Source organism: Beta vulgaris, chromosome 2 (genome assembly GCF_026745355.1).
Source record: "Beta vulgaris subsp. vulgaris cultivar EL10 chromosome 2, EL10.2, whole genome shotgun sequence".
NCBI lineage: Eukaryota > Viridiplantae > Streptophyta > Magnoliopsida > Caryophyllales > Amaranthaceae > Beta > Beta vulgaris.
In genome coordinates, this window is record NC_079203.1 from 52,377,388 (window position 1) to 52,393,451 (window position 16,064).

The 16,064-nt window shown below is 37.7% G+C and overlaps 1 protein-coding gene across 1 annotated transcript; it reads right to left on the bottom strand.

Annotated features, from left to right (window-relative positions):
* Positions 1–10,853: 10,853 nt before the first annotated feature.
* LOC104906369 (LEAF RUST 10 DISEASE-RESISTANCE LOCUS RECEPTOR-LIKE PROTEIN KINASE-like 2.1) lies at positions 10,854–15,057 on the bottom strand. Its single transcript, XM_048639470.2, has 3 exons — positions 14,098–15,057; positions 12,770–12,808; positions 10,854–12,187 (listed from the first exon to the last, which is right to left on the bottom strand). Exons 1-3 carry the CDS (start codon positions 14,861–14,863, stop codon positions 11,097–11,099), a joined length of 1,896 nt encoding a protein of 631 aa, XP_048495427.1. The 5' UTR covers positions 14,864–15,057; the 3' UTR covers positions 10,854–11,096.
* Positions 15,058–16,064: the final 1,007 nt, after the last annotated feature.

Sequence of the window (16,064 nt, forward strand, 5' to 3'; positions counted from 1 at the left end):
TGATGGGCTCGTTTGAATACACCATAAGCTCACCAAAACCATCTTCCTCCTGAGGGATCCTTCCTCACTACTAGCGATTCCTTGATGGTCGAGTTCCTCTACTTGTTCAAGCTGCTTGTATATCCAATTAGGAAAATACTGCTCAGTACTGCATTCCACTTGAGCATCAGCATTGTATCTGCAGCCAACCATTTCAAGAACTAGCATTCCGTAGCTATAAACATCTGAGATATGAGAGACACCGCCAAAACTTTTTAGGAATACCTCAAGAGCAATGTACCCAATAGTTCCTCTAGCTTCAGACATTGATATAGTAATACTGTCCTGTGGGCATGACTTAGCTAGGCCAAAATCTGATATCTTTGGGTAAAAGTTCTCATCTAATAATATATTTTGGGGCTTAATGTCAAAGTGCAAAATCCTTGTGTTGCATCCTCGGTGCAAGTACTCCAGCCCTCTCTGTTGGAACATTTATAGGGTAATGGGTTTGAAACTCATAAGGGTATGTACTAGAAGAGGAGGAGGTCTAGTATGCAAAAGGCTAGAGTGCATCAAGTGGCAAAACGCATTGATAAACCAAGGGAGACAGAAGACTGGCCGCGAGTCGCGACAACCGTCGCGAGTCGCGACCAGTGGCCCGTCGCGAGTCGCGACAGGCGTCGCGGGTCGCGACCAGCGCCTCGCGACTCGCGAGCCTTTTCGCGAGTCGCGACGTGTCTTCTGCCTTGGAATGCGAAAAGTTGCCTCGACGGTTTTATATCCGTTGTGATGCTTTGTTGATCATTTTAATGACTTTTAAGGTCCTTTAATCAGTAGATTAAAGCCTTTGATGAGTGATTAAGATGGGGGTTATGTGATTAACTCTCTAGTCAATGTGATTAATGGGGTTATGTGATTAACCTCCCTAGTCAATGAAAGGTTTATTCTTCCTATATAAACCTTGGGATTCCTATGAGTGAGGGGTTAGAAGAAAATCAGAATTTTCTATTCTATACTCTCTCAAATACTTCTTGCTTAGCTTAAGAGAAAACTTGCAATCTTCTCTTGAGTGTTCTTCACAAACACAAAACACAAGTTCTTGTTGATTCACTTAGAAGATCATCTAAGTGGATTGTTTCTCTCCATTGTATCTCATTAGTTATTTCGTGTTAACCCGGTGATCCTAGAGGGGCGAAATTAAACTAATAGGAAAGCGTAGTTTCCGTGCCTTGGAGTGGATATCCGGTTCTCTCATTGATCACATATAACAATCTATTAGTTTAATTTTTCTTTCTTTTCGGATATGGCTCAATCACTCAAGGACATGACTATGAACTTCCAAAATTGGATAAGTTTGAGGGGTGGGCTATCGGAGGTGGCAAAAGAAGATGCACTTCTTGTTGACCGCCTTGAATGTGGTGTATGTGTTATCAACTCCTATGCCACCACTCCCGGAAGATGGAGAGGAAGAGCCTCTTGAGACTACTAGGAAGAGGATAAAGTGGAGAATGATGACTACATTTGTCGTGGTCATATTCTCAACTCTCTCACCGACCCGTTGTTTGATCTCTACCAAAATGTGGAGAGTGCAAAGGAACTTTGGGATGCTCTTGAGGCCAAGTACATTTCGGAAGATGCTTCAAGTAAGAAATTCCTTGTTAGTAATTTTAATTCTTTTAAAATGACTAATGATCGGCCTATTATGGAGCAATTCCATGAGGTTCATCATATTTTGAACCAAATAAGATCACATGGTATGGTGATGGATGAGGCAATTGCGGTTGCCTCAATCATTGACAAATTACCAAATTCTTGGAAAGATACAAAATCTTTTAAAACATAAAAAGGAAGACATGTCCATGGAGCAATTAGGAACTCATCTTCGTATTGAAGAGGGGATCCGGGCTCAAGATGGGGTTAAGGATACTACTCCTAGTATTCCTAAATCTACCGTTAATTTGGTAGAGGTTGGTGGGTCTAGTAAGACCAAGAAATCCCAACAACAACAACAACATAACAAAACCAATGTTGCAAACAAGAAGAGGAAGACCCTCTCTTGTTGGATATGCAATGGTCCTCATCTTAAGAGGGATTGTCCTTCTAACAACAAGAAGAAGACAAAGAACACACAACCTAGTGTTGTTCAAAACCAAGGTAACAATGCACATGTTAATGTAATTGAAGAAATGCATTTTGTTGCTATGATTTCTGAAATTATGTGTGTGCAGGTTGATGATTCTTGGTGGATAGATTCGGGAGCCTCTAGACATGTGTGCAATAACAAGGATTTCTTCAAGTCTTTGAAAGATTTGGATGATGGTCCAATCTTGTATATGGGGAATGATTCTACGGTAAAGGCTAGAGGCATAGGCCAAGTAGAATTGTTGTTAACCTCGGGAAAGACTTTAACTCTCCGGGATGTTGTGTATGTACCGGAAGTTAGGAAGAATCTTGTGTCAGGAGGTCTCTTGAATAAGTATGGTTTTAAAGTTGTTTTTGAGTCGGATAAATTTGTACTTTCCAAGGGTGGTATTTTTGTTGGACAAGGTTTCTTTTGTAATGGAATGTTTAAATTTAGTATTGATAATAAAATTGGTACTAGTTCTATTTACATGCTTGATGTTTCTTCTCTATGGCACAATCGTTTATGTCATGTGAATTATCGTAGATTATATGACATGTCTAAAATGGGGTTATACCTCCTTTCGATTTAAAGTTAGAGAAGTGTCACACTTGCTGCTAAATAAAATTACAAAAAAACCTTATCCTAGTGTGACTAGACAAACGGTATTGCTTGAATTGGTGCATAGTGACTTGTGTGACTTTCATAGTTCACCTTCTTTAGGAAATAAAAAATATATTGTAACTTTTATTGATGATTTTTCAAGGTTTTGTTACATATATTTATTATTTACTAAAGATGAAGCACTAGAAAAGTTTAAGACCTTTAAAATCGAAGTGGAACTCCAACTTAATCAAAAGATTAAAAGACTTCGAACGGATAGGGGTGGTGAATATTATAATCCAAGTTATTTTAGTTCCATTGGTGTAATTCATGAAACAACCGCCCCATACTCACCTCAAAGTAATGGTATAGCGGAAAGGAAAAATAGGGTCCTAAAAGAAATGGTTAATACCATGCTTTCTAATTCGGGTCTTAATGACGGTTTTTGGGGTGATGCAATTTTAACTGCATGTTACATTTTAAATCGAGTTCCTAATAAAAGGAATAAGACTACCCCTTATGAACTTTGGTGTAATAAAAAGCCTAATCTCAATTACCTTAAGGTATGGGGTTGTAGGGCAATTGTCAAATTGACGGAACCTAAAAGGAAAACTTTAGGTGAAAAAGGAATTGATTGCATTTTTATAGGCTATGCGGTACATAGCAAAGCCTATAGGTTTTATGTCATTGAGCCCAATGACTTTGTCTCTATTCACTCCGTAATAGAGTCAAGGGATGCAATATTTGATGAGACTAGATTCTCATCGATTCCAAGACCAAAGGACATGATACCTAGTACTAGTTCCAATGTTGTAGATGACATTTCAAATGATCATGATACTACAACACCGGAAATTAGGAAAAGTAAAGAATTAGAAAAGAGAAATCTTTTGGACCGGATTTTCAACTATATTTAGTTGAAGGGTCAAGGGAGTCAATTTCGACTCAAATTTCATATTGTTACAATATGGAGGAGGATCCTAGGTCCTTTGATGAGGCTATGAAGTCTCATGATTCTGCTTTCTGGAAAGAGGCAGTGAATGATGAAATGGATTCTATAATGGGTAATCACACTTGGATTTTAGCTAATTTACCTCCCGGTTGCAAACCCCTAGGTTGTAAATGGATTTTTGTAAGGAAAAAGAAAATCGATGGAACCATACTAAAACATAAGGCCCGGTTAGTGGTCCAAGGTTTTAGGCAAAGATATGGTATCGATTACTTTGATACTTATGCTCCAGTAGCTAGAATAGCTACTATTAGACTATTGATAGCATTAGCTGCGATTCATGGTCTAGTAATTCACCAAATGGATGTAAAAACTGCTTTTCTTAATGGTGAATTGGAGGAGGAAGTGTACATGAATCAACCTGAAGGGTTTGTGGTTAAAGGTCAAGAAACTAAAGTTTGCAAATTAGTTAGATCTTTGTATGGTCTTAAACAAGCACCTAAGCAATGGCATCAAAAATTTGATGAAGTTGTGTTGTCTAGTGGGTTCAAAATAAATCAGTCCGATAAGTGTGTATATAGCAAATTTGATAATAACGGTAAAGGAGTTATAATTTGCTTATATGTTGATGATATGCTTATTTTTGGGACTGATTTGGAACAAGTGGAAAAGACCAAAGTCTTCCTTTCCTCTAGCTTCTCCATGAAAGATTTGGGTGAAGCGGATGTTATTCTAGGTATTAGAATAATAAGAGGGAAAGGGTCGTTTTCTTTATCACAATCTCATTATATTGAGAAAGTGGTCAAGAGGTATAATGAGTCAAATTCGACTCATTTTGCTACTCCTATGGATCCTAGTATTCACTTGGTTCCGAGTAGTGGTACTCCAATTTCACAATTGGAGTATGCAAGCTTAATTGGAAGCTTGATGTATGCTATGACTAGCACTCGGCCGGATATAGCCTTTGCTATTGGCAAGCTCAGTAGGTATACTAGTAATCCTAGTATGTTGCATTGGCAAGCATTGAGAAGAGTGTTAAGGTACTTGAATAAGACCTTGGATTATGTCATAACATACAATAGAGAACCTTCTATCTTAGAAGGTTACTCGGATGCTAGTTGGATTTCGAATAAGGAAGATTATTCATCCACTAGTGGTTGGGTGTTTCTTCTTGGAGGAGGTGCCATTTCATGGGCTTCCAAGAAGCAAACATGTATAACGGATTCCACTATGGCATCGGAATTCATTGCTTTGGCTTCTTGTTGCCAAGAAGCGGAATGGCTAAGGAATGTGTTGAGTGAGGTGGACTTATGGGTGAAACCAATGTCACCTCTTGCTATCCATTGTGATAGTGCATCAACCATAGCTAAAGCATATAGTGAAGTCTACAATGGCAAGTCAAGGCACATTGGAGTTAGACATAGCTATGTGCGGGAAATGATAAGGAATAGTTGTATAACTATTAATTTTGTTCGGTCTAGTTTGAACTTGGCGGATACGTTTACAAAACCGTTGTCAAGGGAACTAGTGAACAAAATGAACAAAGGGATGGGTCTTAAGCCTATTGATCAACCTATGGTGAAGGAAAACTCTATTTGATGTCTAATACAACGTTAGATCTCAAATTCAAGGAGGATAGTACTTCTCTAAGAGGTTGGGAGCACTTGTTTAATACATCCCGAGGTTAGTGCTTGTTGCTACAATGATAAAGAGGTTGAATTTTATTCTTAATAAATCTTTGATAAGGTGCTCAATTGTAGGAGCATGTCCGGAAAGATTTACCTATGTAAGCTAGAAGTTTGGCCGCTTCATCAAGTCTTAGGCTTGACTTGGAATGCTTATGAATGGATATGGACACCAAGGCTTCATAGGTGTCGGAGGTTTTAAGAACCTAGTTTATGTTTGTGTGTATTAGTAACTTCAATAATTTGTAATGGTTATATGATTCAAAGCTTTGTCTATCATTATGATCTAAATTATTGTAAAGATTACTTTTACTAAATGGAAATTCAATCGTTAGATATTTCCATGATGCATGAACATGTGTGTTTGCGATTTATAGCAAGTTGAAAAACTTTTCAACATTACCCTATAAATGGGAGGAGGATTGTTGGAACATTTATAGGGTAATGGGTTTGAAACTCATAAGGGTATGTACTAGAAGAGGAGGAGGTCTAGTATGCAAAAGGCTAGAGTGCATCAAGTGGCAAAACGCATTGATAAACCAAGGGAGACAGAAGACTGGCCGCGAGTCGCGACAACCGTCGCGAGTCGCGACCAGTGGCCCGTCGCGAGTCGCGACAGGCGTCGCGGGTCGCGACCAGCGCCTCGCGACTCGCGAGCTTTTCGCGAGTCGCGACGTGTCTTCTGCTTGGAATGCGAAAAGTTGCCTCGACGGTTTTATATCCGTTGTGATGCTTTGTTGATCATTTTAATGACTTTTAAGGTTCTTTAATCAGTAGATTAAAGACCTTTGATGAGTGATTAAGATGGGGGTTATGTGATTAACCTCTCTAGTCAATGTGATTAAGTTGGGGGTTATGTGATTAACCTCCCTAGTCAATGAAAGGTTTATTCTTCCTATATAAACCTTGGGATTCCTATGAGTGAGGGGTTAGAAGAAAATCAGAATTTTCTATTCTATACTCTCTCAAATACTTCTTGCTTAGCTTTAGAGAAAACTTGCAATCTTCTCTTGAGTGTTCTTCACAAACACAAAAACAAGTTCTTGTTGATTCACTTAGAAGATCATCTAAGTGGATTGTTTCTCTCCATTGTATCTCATTAGTTATTTCGTGTTAACCCGGCGATCCTAGAGGGGCGAAATTAAACTAATAGGAAAGCGTAGTTTCCGTGCCTTGGAGTGGATATCCGGTTCTCCCATTGATCACATTTATAACACTCTCGCTATCCCAACTGCAATTTCAAATAGTTTTTCCCATGAGAGTTTTTGATGGTTTTCCTCCCCTCCATATGTGAACTTCTCAAGAGATCCATTTGGCATGTAATTATATACAAGAGCGCGTTTCTGACCCTCATAACAGAAACCTAAGAGTTTGACAATATTTATATGGTTAGTCCTTCCTATATTTGCAACTTCGTTGATGAATTCCACCATATCTCCTTTTGATTTCTTTAAAATCTTCACTGCCACCAGATGGTCGTTGGGTAGTTTTCCTCTATATACAACACCATAACCTCCTTCACCTAGCTTGTCTTTGAAGGAATTTGTTATTCTCTTCAAATCTGTGTAGGAGTACCTTTTTGGGCCACTGGATCCATAAATTTTCAGGAAAGCCTCCACGTCTTTCCTTTTTTCAGATGGGTGTTTCCTTTTGAAATAAATGCTTAGAACAATTAGCATGCATAGGCCTACTCCTGTTCCTGAGATAGAAGCTGCAATTATGAGGAAACAAGTATTATATGGAAATGTAAGCTAAAAGATGAATGTGCAGATTATGATTTAAATCTTGGATGCTATCGTAATCGTAGTACAGGCCATGGAACCACTTCTGCGGGCATTGCAGCTGTTTAGCATAATATCTCTGTTGTGACAAGCTCAAAACCCATTATTATGCTATCACTGTATGTCTGTATGTGGTGATACCGCTGATAATCAATACGACTAAAACCTACAGAATGTGTACCTAGTATCACAATCGCGGACTTGTTTAGAGTCAGAATGTGCCTAGGTCCTGCAATGTGCAACAAAGATATCATTAGAGTGAGAATTGATGATGATGCAACTTTTGGGTTGACTGAGTCTAATTCCCTCTGAGTCAGGAAGGCAAGTGAGCAATTCACTTTGAGAGGTGGTATGATTCTTGACGGGTATTCAATTCTACATACTACCTTTCCAACCACAAGAGCATGTGTCCTTAGCTAGCCACCAACCTTGATGATTTTCTTGGACAAATCCAAACCATAAACCTTCAGATAATCAAATATGGCTTCACAATATTATTAGGGATTAATACTTTTTGAAGAATAAGCAATACATTTGAAGACTAGACACACTACACCTTGTAGAGCATTTACTGTATAGACCCAAGGCTCTTTTCTGCTCGTTTAGAACTCTGTCATTCGGCTTGATCCGTGGTCATAGAAAGAGCATACAAGAGCTACATTGTTGATCAGAAGACTAGACACACTACACTGAGAGTATTAATATCAAAAGATGAATTTCCTGGTTTAATCAAAAACCTGGTATAAAGATTAGGAAAAGAAGGCGGAAGATTCATACCATTGACATTGTTGCATGTGAAACCGTGAACTTCATCAGGGCAATAGCAAGTAAATCTATTGGTAGTAGTATAATATCCACACGCCCCACCTGATCTACGGCAATCATTGCATAATTCTTCTTCTGCAATCCATTTTAACTCAAAACCTTCCCGTAAAGCTGCATATAAGCTCCCTAAATCTCTAGTACTGGCAATGGAAGGTCCGTTAACTGGAACAAGTATACTGCTGTTGCAACTACCAAGTAAACTATTATCAAGGCTGGCATCTGAAGGGGTCTTAAAGTAACCAGTAAGACTATTGGGACAAGTAAATTGATTGATTGAATTTGTGGGTTTTCTAGGAAAGAACACTCATAATAGAGGGTAACATTTTCAGTTGCTGGTGTGTAGCTGAAAAGGGTGAAGTTTACAGTGGTGTTGGAAAATTTCTCTGGGCAGTTACCTTTCACGAAGTTTTCTGCAGCAACAGAGATAGTATTCGAATTTGGGTGCATCTGTAAAAGAAGGTATTTCTCTGACGATGTTGTCATTGATAATATCTCTGGCATAACATCTCCATTGCTGCAATTGAGCTTATACCCAGGATAGCCACAGTATTCTCGGCGGTTTTCTTAGAAAGGGTAGCTTATGTTGACATTTCCACACTGAAATGGCTTGCAAGCTTCATATTCATTGGCCTTGATAGATTTATGGAGTTGGAATAAATGGACAACGATGATCATAAGGAAGAAAGAAGAATGAGCTAAGAGTTTCATCTTTATGTCAGAATATTCGAGGATTGTTGATGGCAAGAAGGGAAGGAGAATAGGAGATAGCTATTATATCTGTTTCAGTGTTGAAACAGTTGGCGGTCTTGAGAGAAGTCCGCCAAAGATTGGGGTTATCGTCCTCTAGTGAATAGTTGCACAAGAAGCAAACGTGAACTACCCTCGGGGGGATGCGAGGAAACTCCTTCGACGCTCAAGTCAGTACGTGTCCAACTAGGATTTAGAGAGAGAGATAAGCTATTTTCAGTATGAGAGAGAATGTACATGCAGAATAGTACTAGTGGGTATTTATAGAAGTACTATTCACCTCACAGGGTGTGTAATCTTTTGACACGTGTATGGCTGTGACGCACTTGACAGGTGGGAAGATTCCCATGTTTTGTCCTGTTAGGCGACCGCCAACGTTGTCGGACCAAGATGGTGAACTGACTTGTTAGAGTTGTAGATGACATTTGCAATGTTCGCGTCCATAATGGTGTTCGTGGACTCATCATAGGATTCCGCTAATATACTTGGGTTATAACCATACAATATTCTTAACTAAGTCAAGATTCTACCAAGGTAGCTTCAATCCGTCTCCAATAAATTCTAAGAAACCAAACAATATTAAGTCTTTCGTGTACTAAGTGTTTTGAAAATTCTGCCTTTACTTGTGGCATGGGCGGATACACAGGGGTACAATGGGTACAACTGTACCCCCATTAATTTAGAAAAGCAGATATATATATAGTTTACCCATGCAGATTTTTATCAAAACTAGTGTTTGTTTCAGTGGTAAGGGAGAGGAAATTGATAAAAGAGTGTGAGGTTGCATGTTCGATTCTTGTAATCTACCTTTCAATCTTTTTTTCTTTTTCTTACTCTTTCTTTTTTCTCAAATGTTCTTTAGCAACATTTTTTCTTCCTCTTACTCTTTCAGGCCCTCCTAAATAAAAAGAATAACTTATGTAGAAGTTAAGTATGCAATTCTTATTATACATACACCAATATGAATTATAGAAAGTTGCCAACTTATATTCAAATTGTCGGGTTATTTTGTATTTTTCTTATCTCACTTCTATGTACTTATTAAGTCATCATTCTATCTTCTAATAACCATTTTTCACCTTATTCCATTAACATGATTATGTGACTTATATCAACAACAAATTATAAAAAAATTCTTCTATAATAATTTATCTTTCAAATTTTCCTCGAAATTCAAATTCATTACCTTTATCCACATCTTGTATCGGAGCATTTATATCATATGATATTTTTTTCTTATATATTAATGGTATTTTTAGGTTAAAGTTGGCGAAATTTGGCTCCAAAAAATGAAATATAGCCAAAGATTAGGGACAGAAAAATGATTTATTTTATGAATCTAATTGCTCATTGTTTCGTACCCCCATTTCTGAATTTCTAGATCCGCCACTAAGTCTTGTGGTTGATATTTCATTTTGGGCCTTGGGGAATAGTACTACATTAGATTTCAAAATCAAGGTATGTAGAGCTTTCGTTGTCTATTTTGCAAGTATCATACTTATTTCTGGTTAGTACTCATTCCTCCTCAGATCATGTTCATTCACATTATAATACACCATTGACCTGTCTTTTTAGTATTAACTCAGTGATGTTCTTGTTAATCTTGGTGTATAAAATGTCGGTGATCTATGTTTTGGTTGACTCAGTCTAAAACCTTCGTTCACGTTAATCTAGAAACTAGAGTACCTTCATCTGGTTAGGCATGGAATTCACGTTGATAAGATGAACATGTGGTAGCTTACTAGCTTATAGATTGTTATTGCAGAACTTAAATCACACAGAATAGTCATCATTAAGCATATGCATCTGTAAAACTAGAGTGTCTATGGACTATGCATACACGAAAAAAGAAGCGACTTGAACGTACATTCTTTTGGTTCATTAAAAATGTTTCGAAACTCTTGCTCTTTAGAATTTGTTGCTTCGTTGTAATAGCGCAACCTGGAATACTCCACTGATTATTAGTTTTAATCCTGTAATTCAAAGATGTTAGAGTTGGCAAAAATTGACCCGACTTGAAAGTTCGAACATGATTTGAAGCCTTGAATTAAACTCGTGGCTTTGGCCACAATGACAGTAACTGCTGGTCTGTATGTGCTTATATTTTCTAGTGCTTGGCTTTTGGCAGAAGGATAAATAAATAAAGGGTACTATTGTTTGGATGCTCCATGCAGAACTTTCTGGAATCTAGAACTTGATACATAAAGATGTTATCTGCTGGCTATCTTCTGCACTTAGCAGAAAAGCTGAATATACATTATTACATTAAGAACATCTGAACATGTATGGGAACATTTTTTTATATGTGTGGTAACATCGCACCCCAAAAAAAATGTACAGGAGCATTGCACCAAAAAAATAAAACAAAAGCATGTAATAGGAACATTCTTAAATGTATTATTGCTCTAAAGATTATCTATTGAAATTGTGGGCATAGTTGAAGTATTTTGCTGTGATCTCAAAGGAGAAGCAAGAGAGGGCATAGGTGGAATTTGTAGTGTTTCGAACGTTCCTTCAAGCATTTCCACCACCCGCGTCATAGCTGGTCGGCTTGATGGGCTGGTTTGTATGCACCATAAGCTCACTAAAACCATCTTCCTCCTAAGTGATCCTTCCTCACTATTTGTGATCCCTTGATGGTCAAGCTCCTCTACTTGTTCAAGTTGCTTGTATATCCAATCAGGAAAATACTGGTCAGTACTACATTCCACTTTAGCATCAGCATTGTATCTGCAGCCAACCATTTCTAGAACCAACATTCCGTAGCTATAAACATCGGATTTATGGGAGACCCCACCAAAATTCTTGAGAAATACCTCTGGAGCAATGTACCCAATAGTTCCTCTAGCTTCGGACATTGATATAATACTGTCTTTCTTTGTGCAAGACTTAGCAAGACCAAAATCAGATATCTTTGGGCAAAAGTTTTCATCTAATAGTATATTTTGGGGCTTAATGTCGAAGTGCAAAATCCTCGTGTTGCATCCTTGGTGCAAGTATTCCAGACCTCTCGCGATCCCAACTGCAATGTCGAATAATTTTTCCCATGAGAGTGGTTCATGGTTTTTTTGCCCCCCATATGTGAACTTCTCAAGAGATCCATTAGGCATGTAATCATATACAAGAGCGCGTTTCTGACCCTTATAACAGAAACCTAGGAGTTTGACAATGTTTACATGGTTGGTTTTTCCTATACTTGCAACTTCGTTGATGAATTCCTTCATATCTCCTTGTGATTTCTTTAAAATTTTCACTGCCACCAAATGGTCATTATGTAGTATTCCTTTGTACACAACACCATAGCCGCCTTCACCTAGCTTGTCCTTGAAGGAATTTGTGATCCTCTTCAAATTTGTGTAGGTGTACCTCTTTGGACCAGGGGATCCATAACTTTTCAGGAAAGCCTCAACATCTTGCCTTTTCTCAAGTGGGTGTTTTCTTTTGAAATAGAAAATTAGAACAATTAGCAGGCATATGCCTGTTCCTGATATAGAAGCTGCAATCACGGAGAAACAAACATTGAGAAGGTTTATCATAATTTTATATCATTAAGGTAAAAAGTTGGTGAGTGCCACAAAATTGTTACTTTGTGATAAGATAGAAAACGTTGTCATATTTTAGCATTGTTGCACAACATCATTGAATTATATAGCAAACTGCAAAGTGCAAACCTTAGCTTGCGCCCTACCTAGCAGAAAAAGTCATGGCATCCGAAGAGACAGTAGTACGAAAAAGTTATGTCCATCTCTACCCCCCAAAAAAAAAGAAAAAAAAAACTTGTGATTTTTTTATAAAATTCCTTTAACGAATACGACTGCTTCGGAGGTGGTATTGAATAAGAATGAATATTTGTAATGAGAATTCATGTTGGTGAATGGGATTTCATTTCCATATGGCAATGAGTAGGAGACGTTTCTTGCGAATTACTTAAAATTACATTACCATTAACATTATTTAATACTACCTAGGAAATGAGTCATTGTCTCACCTATGCCTCAGATGTTCAATTCATATAATTATATGGATGTGTGAGGGATGATCGGATATAGATATAAAATAGTGAATACAATTCGCATACCTAGTATCACAATCGTGGACCTTTTTAGAGTGACTCGTCCTGCAATATGCAACAAAGATTTTATTAGAGCGAGAAATGATAGTTATGCATTTATTTTAGCCGGATGAGCCTGATCCCCTTTGAGAGAGAAATGATTAGTGTAAGACTTGTAAGCCGATAGTGCGACAGACATCAATTTACCTTTTCAGTTCACCTTATTTTTGCTTCTTACAGATCATATCAGATCAGACCAGATTAAATCATATCGGATAAGATTATATCACATAAGTAAATTGAAGATAAATTAGACATAACCTTATTATTAGCTCATGTCAAGTATTTAGAAGTTGTTCAGAAATAGTCAAAAGACTGCATTATAAGGATCAACAACAGAAGGTAATCAATCTCAGGATTTCAGGACATTGAAATTGTATATTTGTATGGACTCACCAGGCAAACTAGTAGTAAAACTACCTGTAGTTGTAGTTACAGAATCAGCAATAGAAAATATAGTTGTCACACCATGGCTTTTAAAAGCATAAGGATGATGTCCTGCGTGATGGAGGGCCTAACTAGTTCATATCCATTATCCACATAAAGAATACTTGGTTTTTTAAATTGAACACAAGCCGAGTAGATCTTCTAGTAGTCAGGACTAAAAAGCAACATAGACTTACTAGTTACTAGACTTGCAAAGTTATAATGATATATTGGAAATTGAAAGTTGTTGCAGAATAAAATGTTGGTGATCCTAGTATTAATTAACTGAGTCGAACCATCATATGCGTGCTGTAATCAGTTGGCTCAGTGTATTGACACACCTATGGAAAAAATTTGCCTGGTAAGTAACTCACTCTAGGTACATGGTACTCTAACGCAAGCGCAGGATAGCCAATCGGCAGAGCATCTGAAGCGGAAAAACCAAACAGGAGAACTTAAGCGGAAGTGAAAGAATAGGGTGAGGGGCCATCCACTTCTCAGAGAGCCCTGTGTTATGGACTCACAAACACATTGAACACTGTATTTAAAAGACATAACCGCTAACTCGGAAACTGGAATTCTGAACTGTATCAGAGAAATAAACATGCAAATTTTTATTGGATAAGGCAAAGACAGAAATAGTATTTCAAGTTGGATACATTGAGAGATAACAGGACTAAGGCATATATATATCCATTGGATAAGGCAACAACCAAGAAATAGTAAAACATTTCGATTGAATGTCTTGTGGGATCCAAATAATAAAAATTATCAAGCAGATCAATAGTTTGTATATGAATTACGAAATTTCCTGGGTTAATCAGAAACCTGCATATAAGGATCAGCAAAAGAAGGTTAAAGAGACTCACCATTAACATTGCATGTGGAACCATGAACTCTATCAGAACAATAGCAAGTAAAACTATCCGTAGTAGTATTATACCCACACTGGCCACCTGATGCACGGCATTCAACACATAAACTATAGTTTGCAGTCCAGTTTAACTCGAAACCATTGCGCAAAGCACTCTGTAAGGTCAGTGGATCTCTTATATTGGCAATGGAAGATTGGCTAAGTGGAACATATGTATTATTGTTGCATATACCCAGTAGGCTATTTCGATAGTGGGCCTCTGAAGGAGTTAGAAAGTAATTTCTAGGATTACTATTGGAACAAGTAAACGCAGTTAGGCTGCCTATAGGAGCAGAAGGTGCAGAACATTCGTAGTATAGAGTAATGTTCTCAACTGTATGTACGAAGTTAAAAAGGGTTGTGTTTAAGGTGGTATTATACAAGATCTTAGAACAGGGACCGTCCCATAAATTTTCTTGAAAAACAGAGATATTATTTAGATTTGCATCCATCTGCAGAAGAAGGTATCTCCGTGACGATGTTGAAACTGATGATATCTCTGGATAGCCATATTCACCGCTGCAATTGACTCTAAAGCCAGGATAGCCACAGTGTTCTGGGCGGTTTACGACGTCATAGAAAGGGTAGCTTATGCTTATATTTCCACACAGAAACTGCCCTGAGCAATCTTCGTATTCATCATCAGCCTTGATGAATCTAAGGAGTTGAATCAAAAGGAAGATGATCAAGAAAGAAGATTGAACAGAGAGCTTCATCTTCATTTCAGAGTTTTAAAGAAGGTTACAAAGTTTGGTTCTTTTTTTTAGTCTTCTTTGAGCTTATTCAAGGAGAGTTATAATTTTCAAAGATGACCCTTGAGACTAATAAATGAAATTACCAAGTAACCATGAAGCATTTTCTCAAATGAAGTCAGAAGTTTGTAACAAAGGTTTTAATTGTCCTTGAAGTTTGAGGATGTAATGGAATGCTAAGAATTCTAGATATATCAAAATTATAGTTGTTGAATAACTCTGATCCAGTAGTATTGCAAAACAAGTCTACAGCGTAGAGTTTGAACGATCTCAGCCATTCAATGTAGTATAACCTACATTGGAACAACATTATTGTAGTTGACCTGGACTTAGACTTGTCAATATGCAAACTTCAAAAATTTTGGACTCCATAGTCTATGCGCTTTCCATTTTTCTTTGCCTTGTTAAATGGAGTGATATGCATACAATGATCAAGTAAGCCTGAGTCGCTTGAGCCGGCCTGATGTGTTCGCACAGCACAACAAAATTCCAGCTTGTACATTTTCTTTGGACTATCTTTGTCTTCGGCTCAATCCAACCTGACCTGTATTCTACGGCTCGGGTGGAGTTTTAGCCCAAAAAATAACCACATTCATGAGTCATGACTCATGACTAGGGGGCATGGGTCTATATAGATTATTTTTGTCTTTGGGGATTATCCGGTCTATTTACTAGATGTGGGCGGATTTTTCTTAGCCCAAAAAGCGACTTCACTCAGTAGCAACTCTAACTATTAGTGGTTATCTAATTTTTGCCTTCGGCTCAATCTAATCCGGCCTTTTATACCAATTTTGGACAGATTCTTTTTCACTTGTAATTGTGACACCGCCCATGATCAGCTCTTGATCTATTGGCGATTATAAAGAGCTTTAGAATCTGATAGTTCAGCCGTTGTTGCTTATTTGGATGCTACTGATGCTATTAGTGATATAGTATAGATCTATTCTTGGGGCCTCAACCATCTATCAATTAGGCTATTAGCTGATGTAAACAAAGATTCCAACCTTTTTTCAAGTCTGACTTCTTCACTGGGGTCTTGTTTAGAAATATTGTTAGTTACTTCAATTTCCCGAGAACTATCTTAGGGGGTGTTTGGTTCATATAATGGTATGGGTTTGGAATCAGGTATGAAATCAAGGTGGTATGAGTTTGGAACTTGATACTTAATACC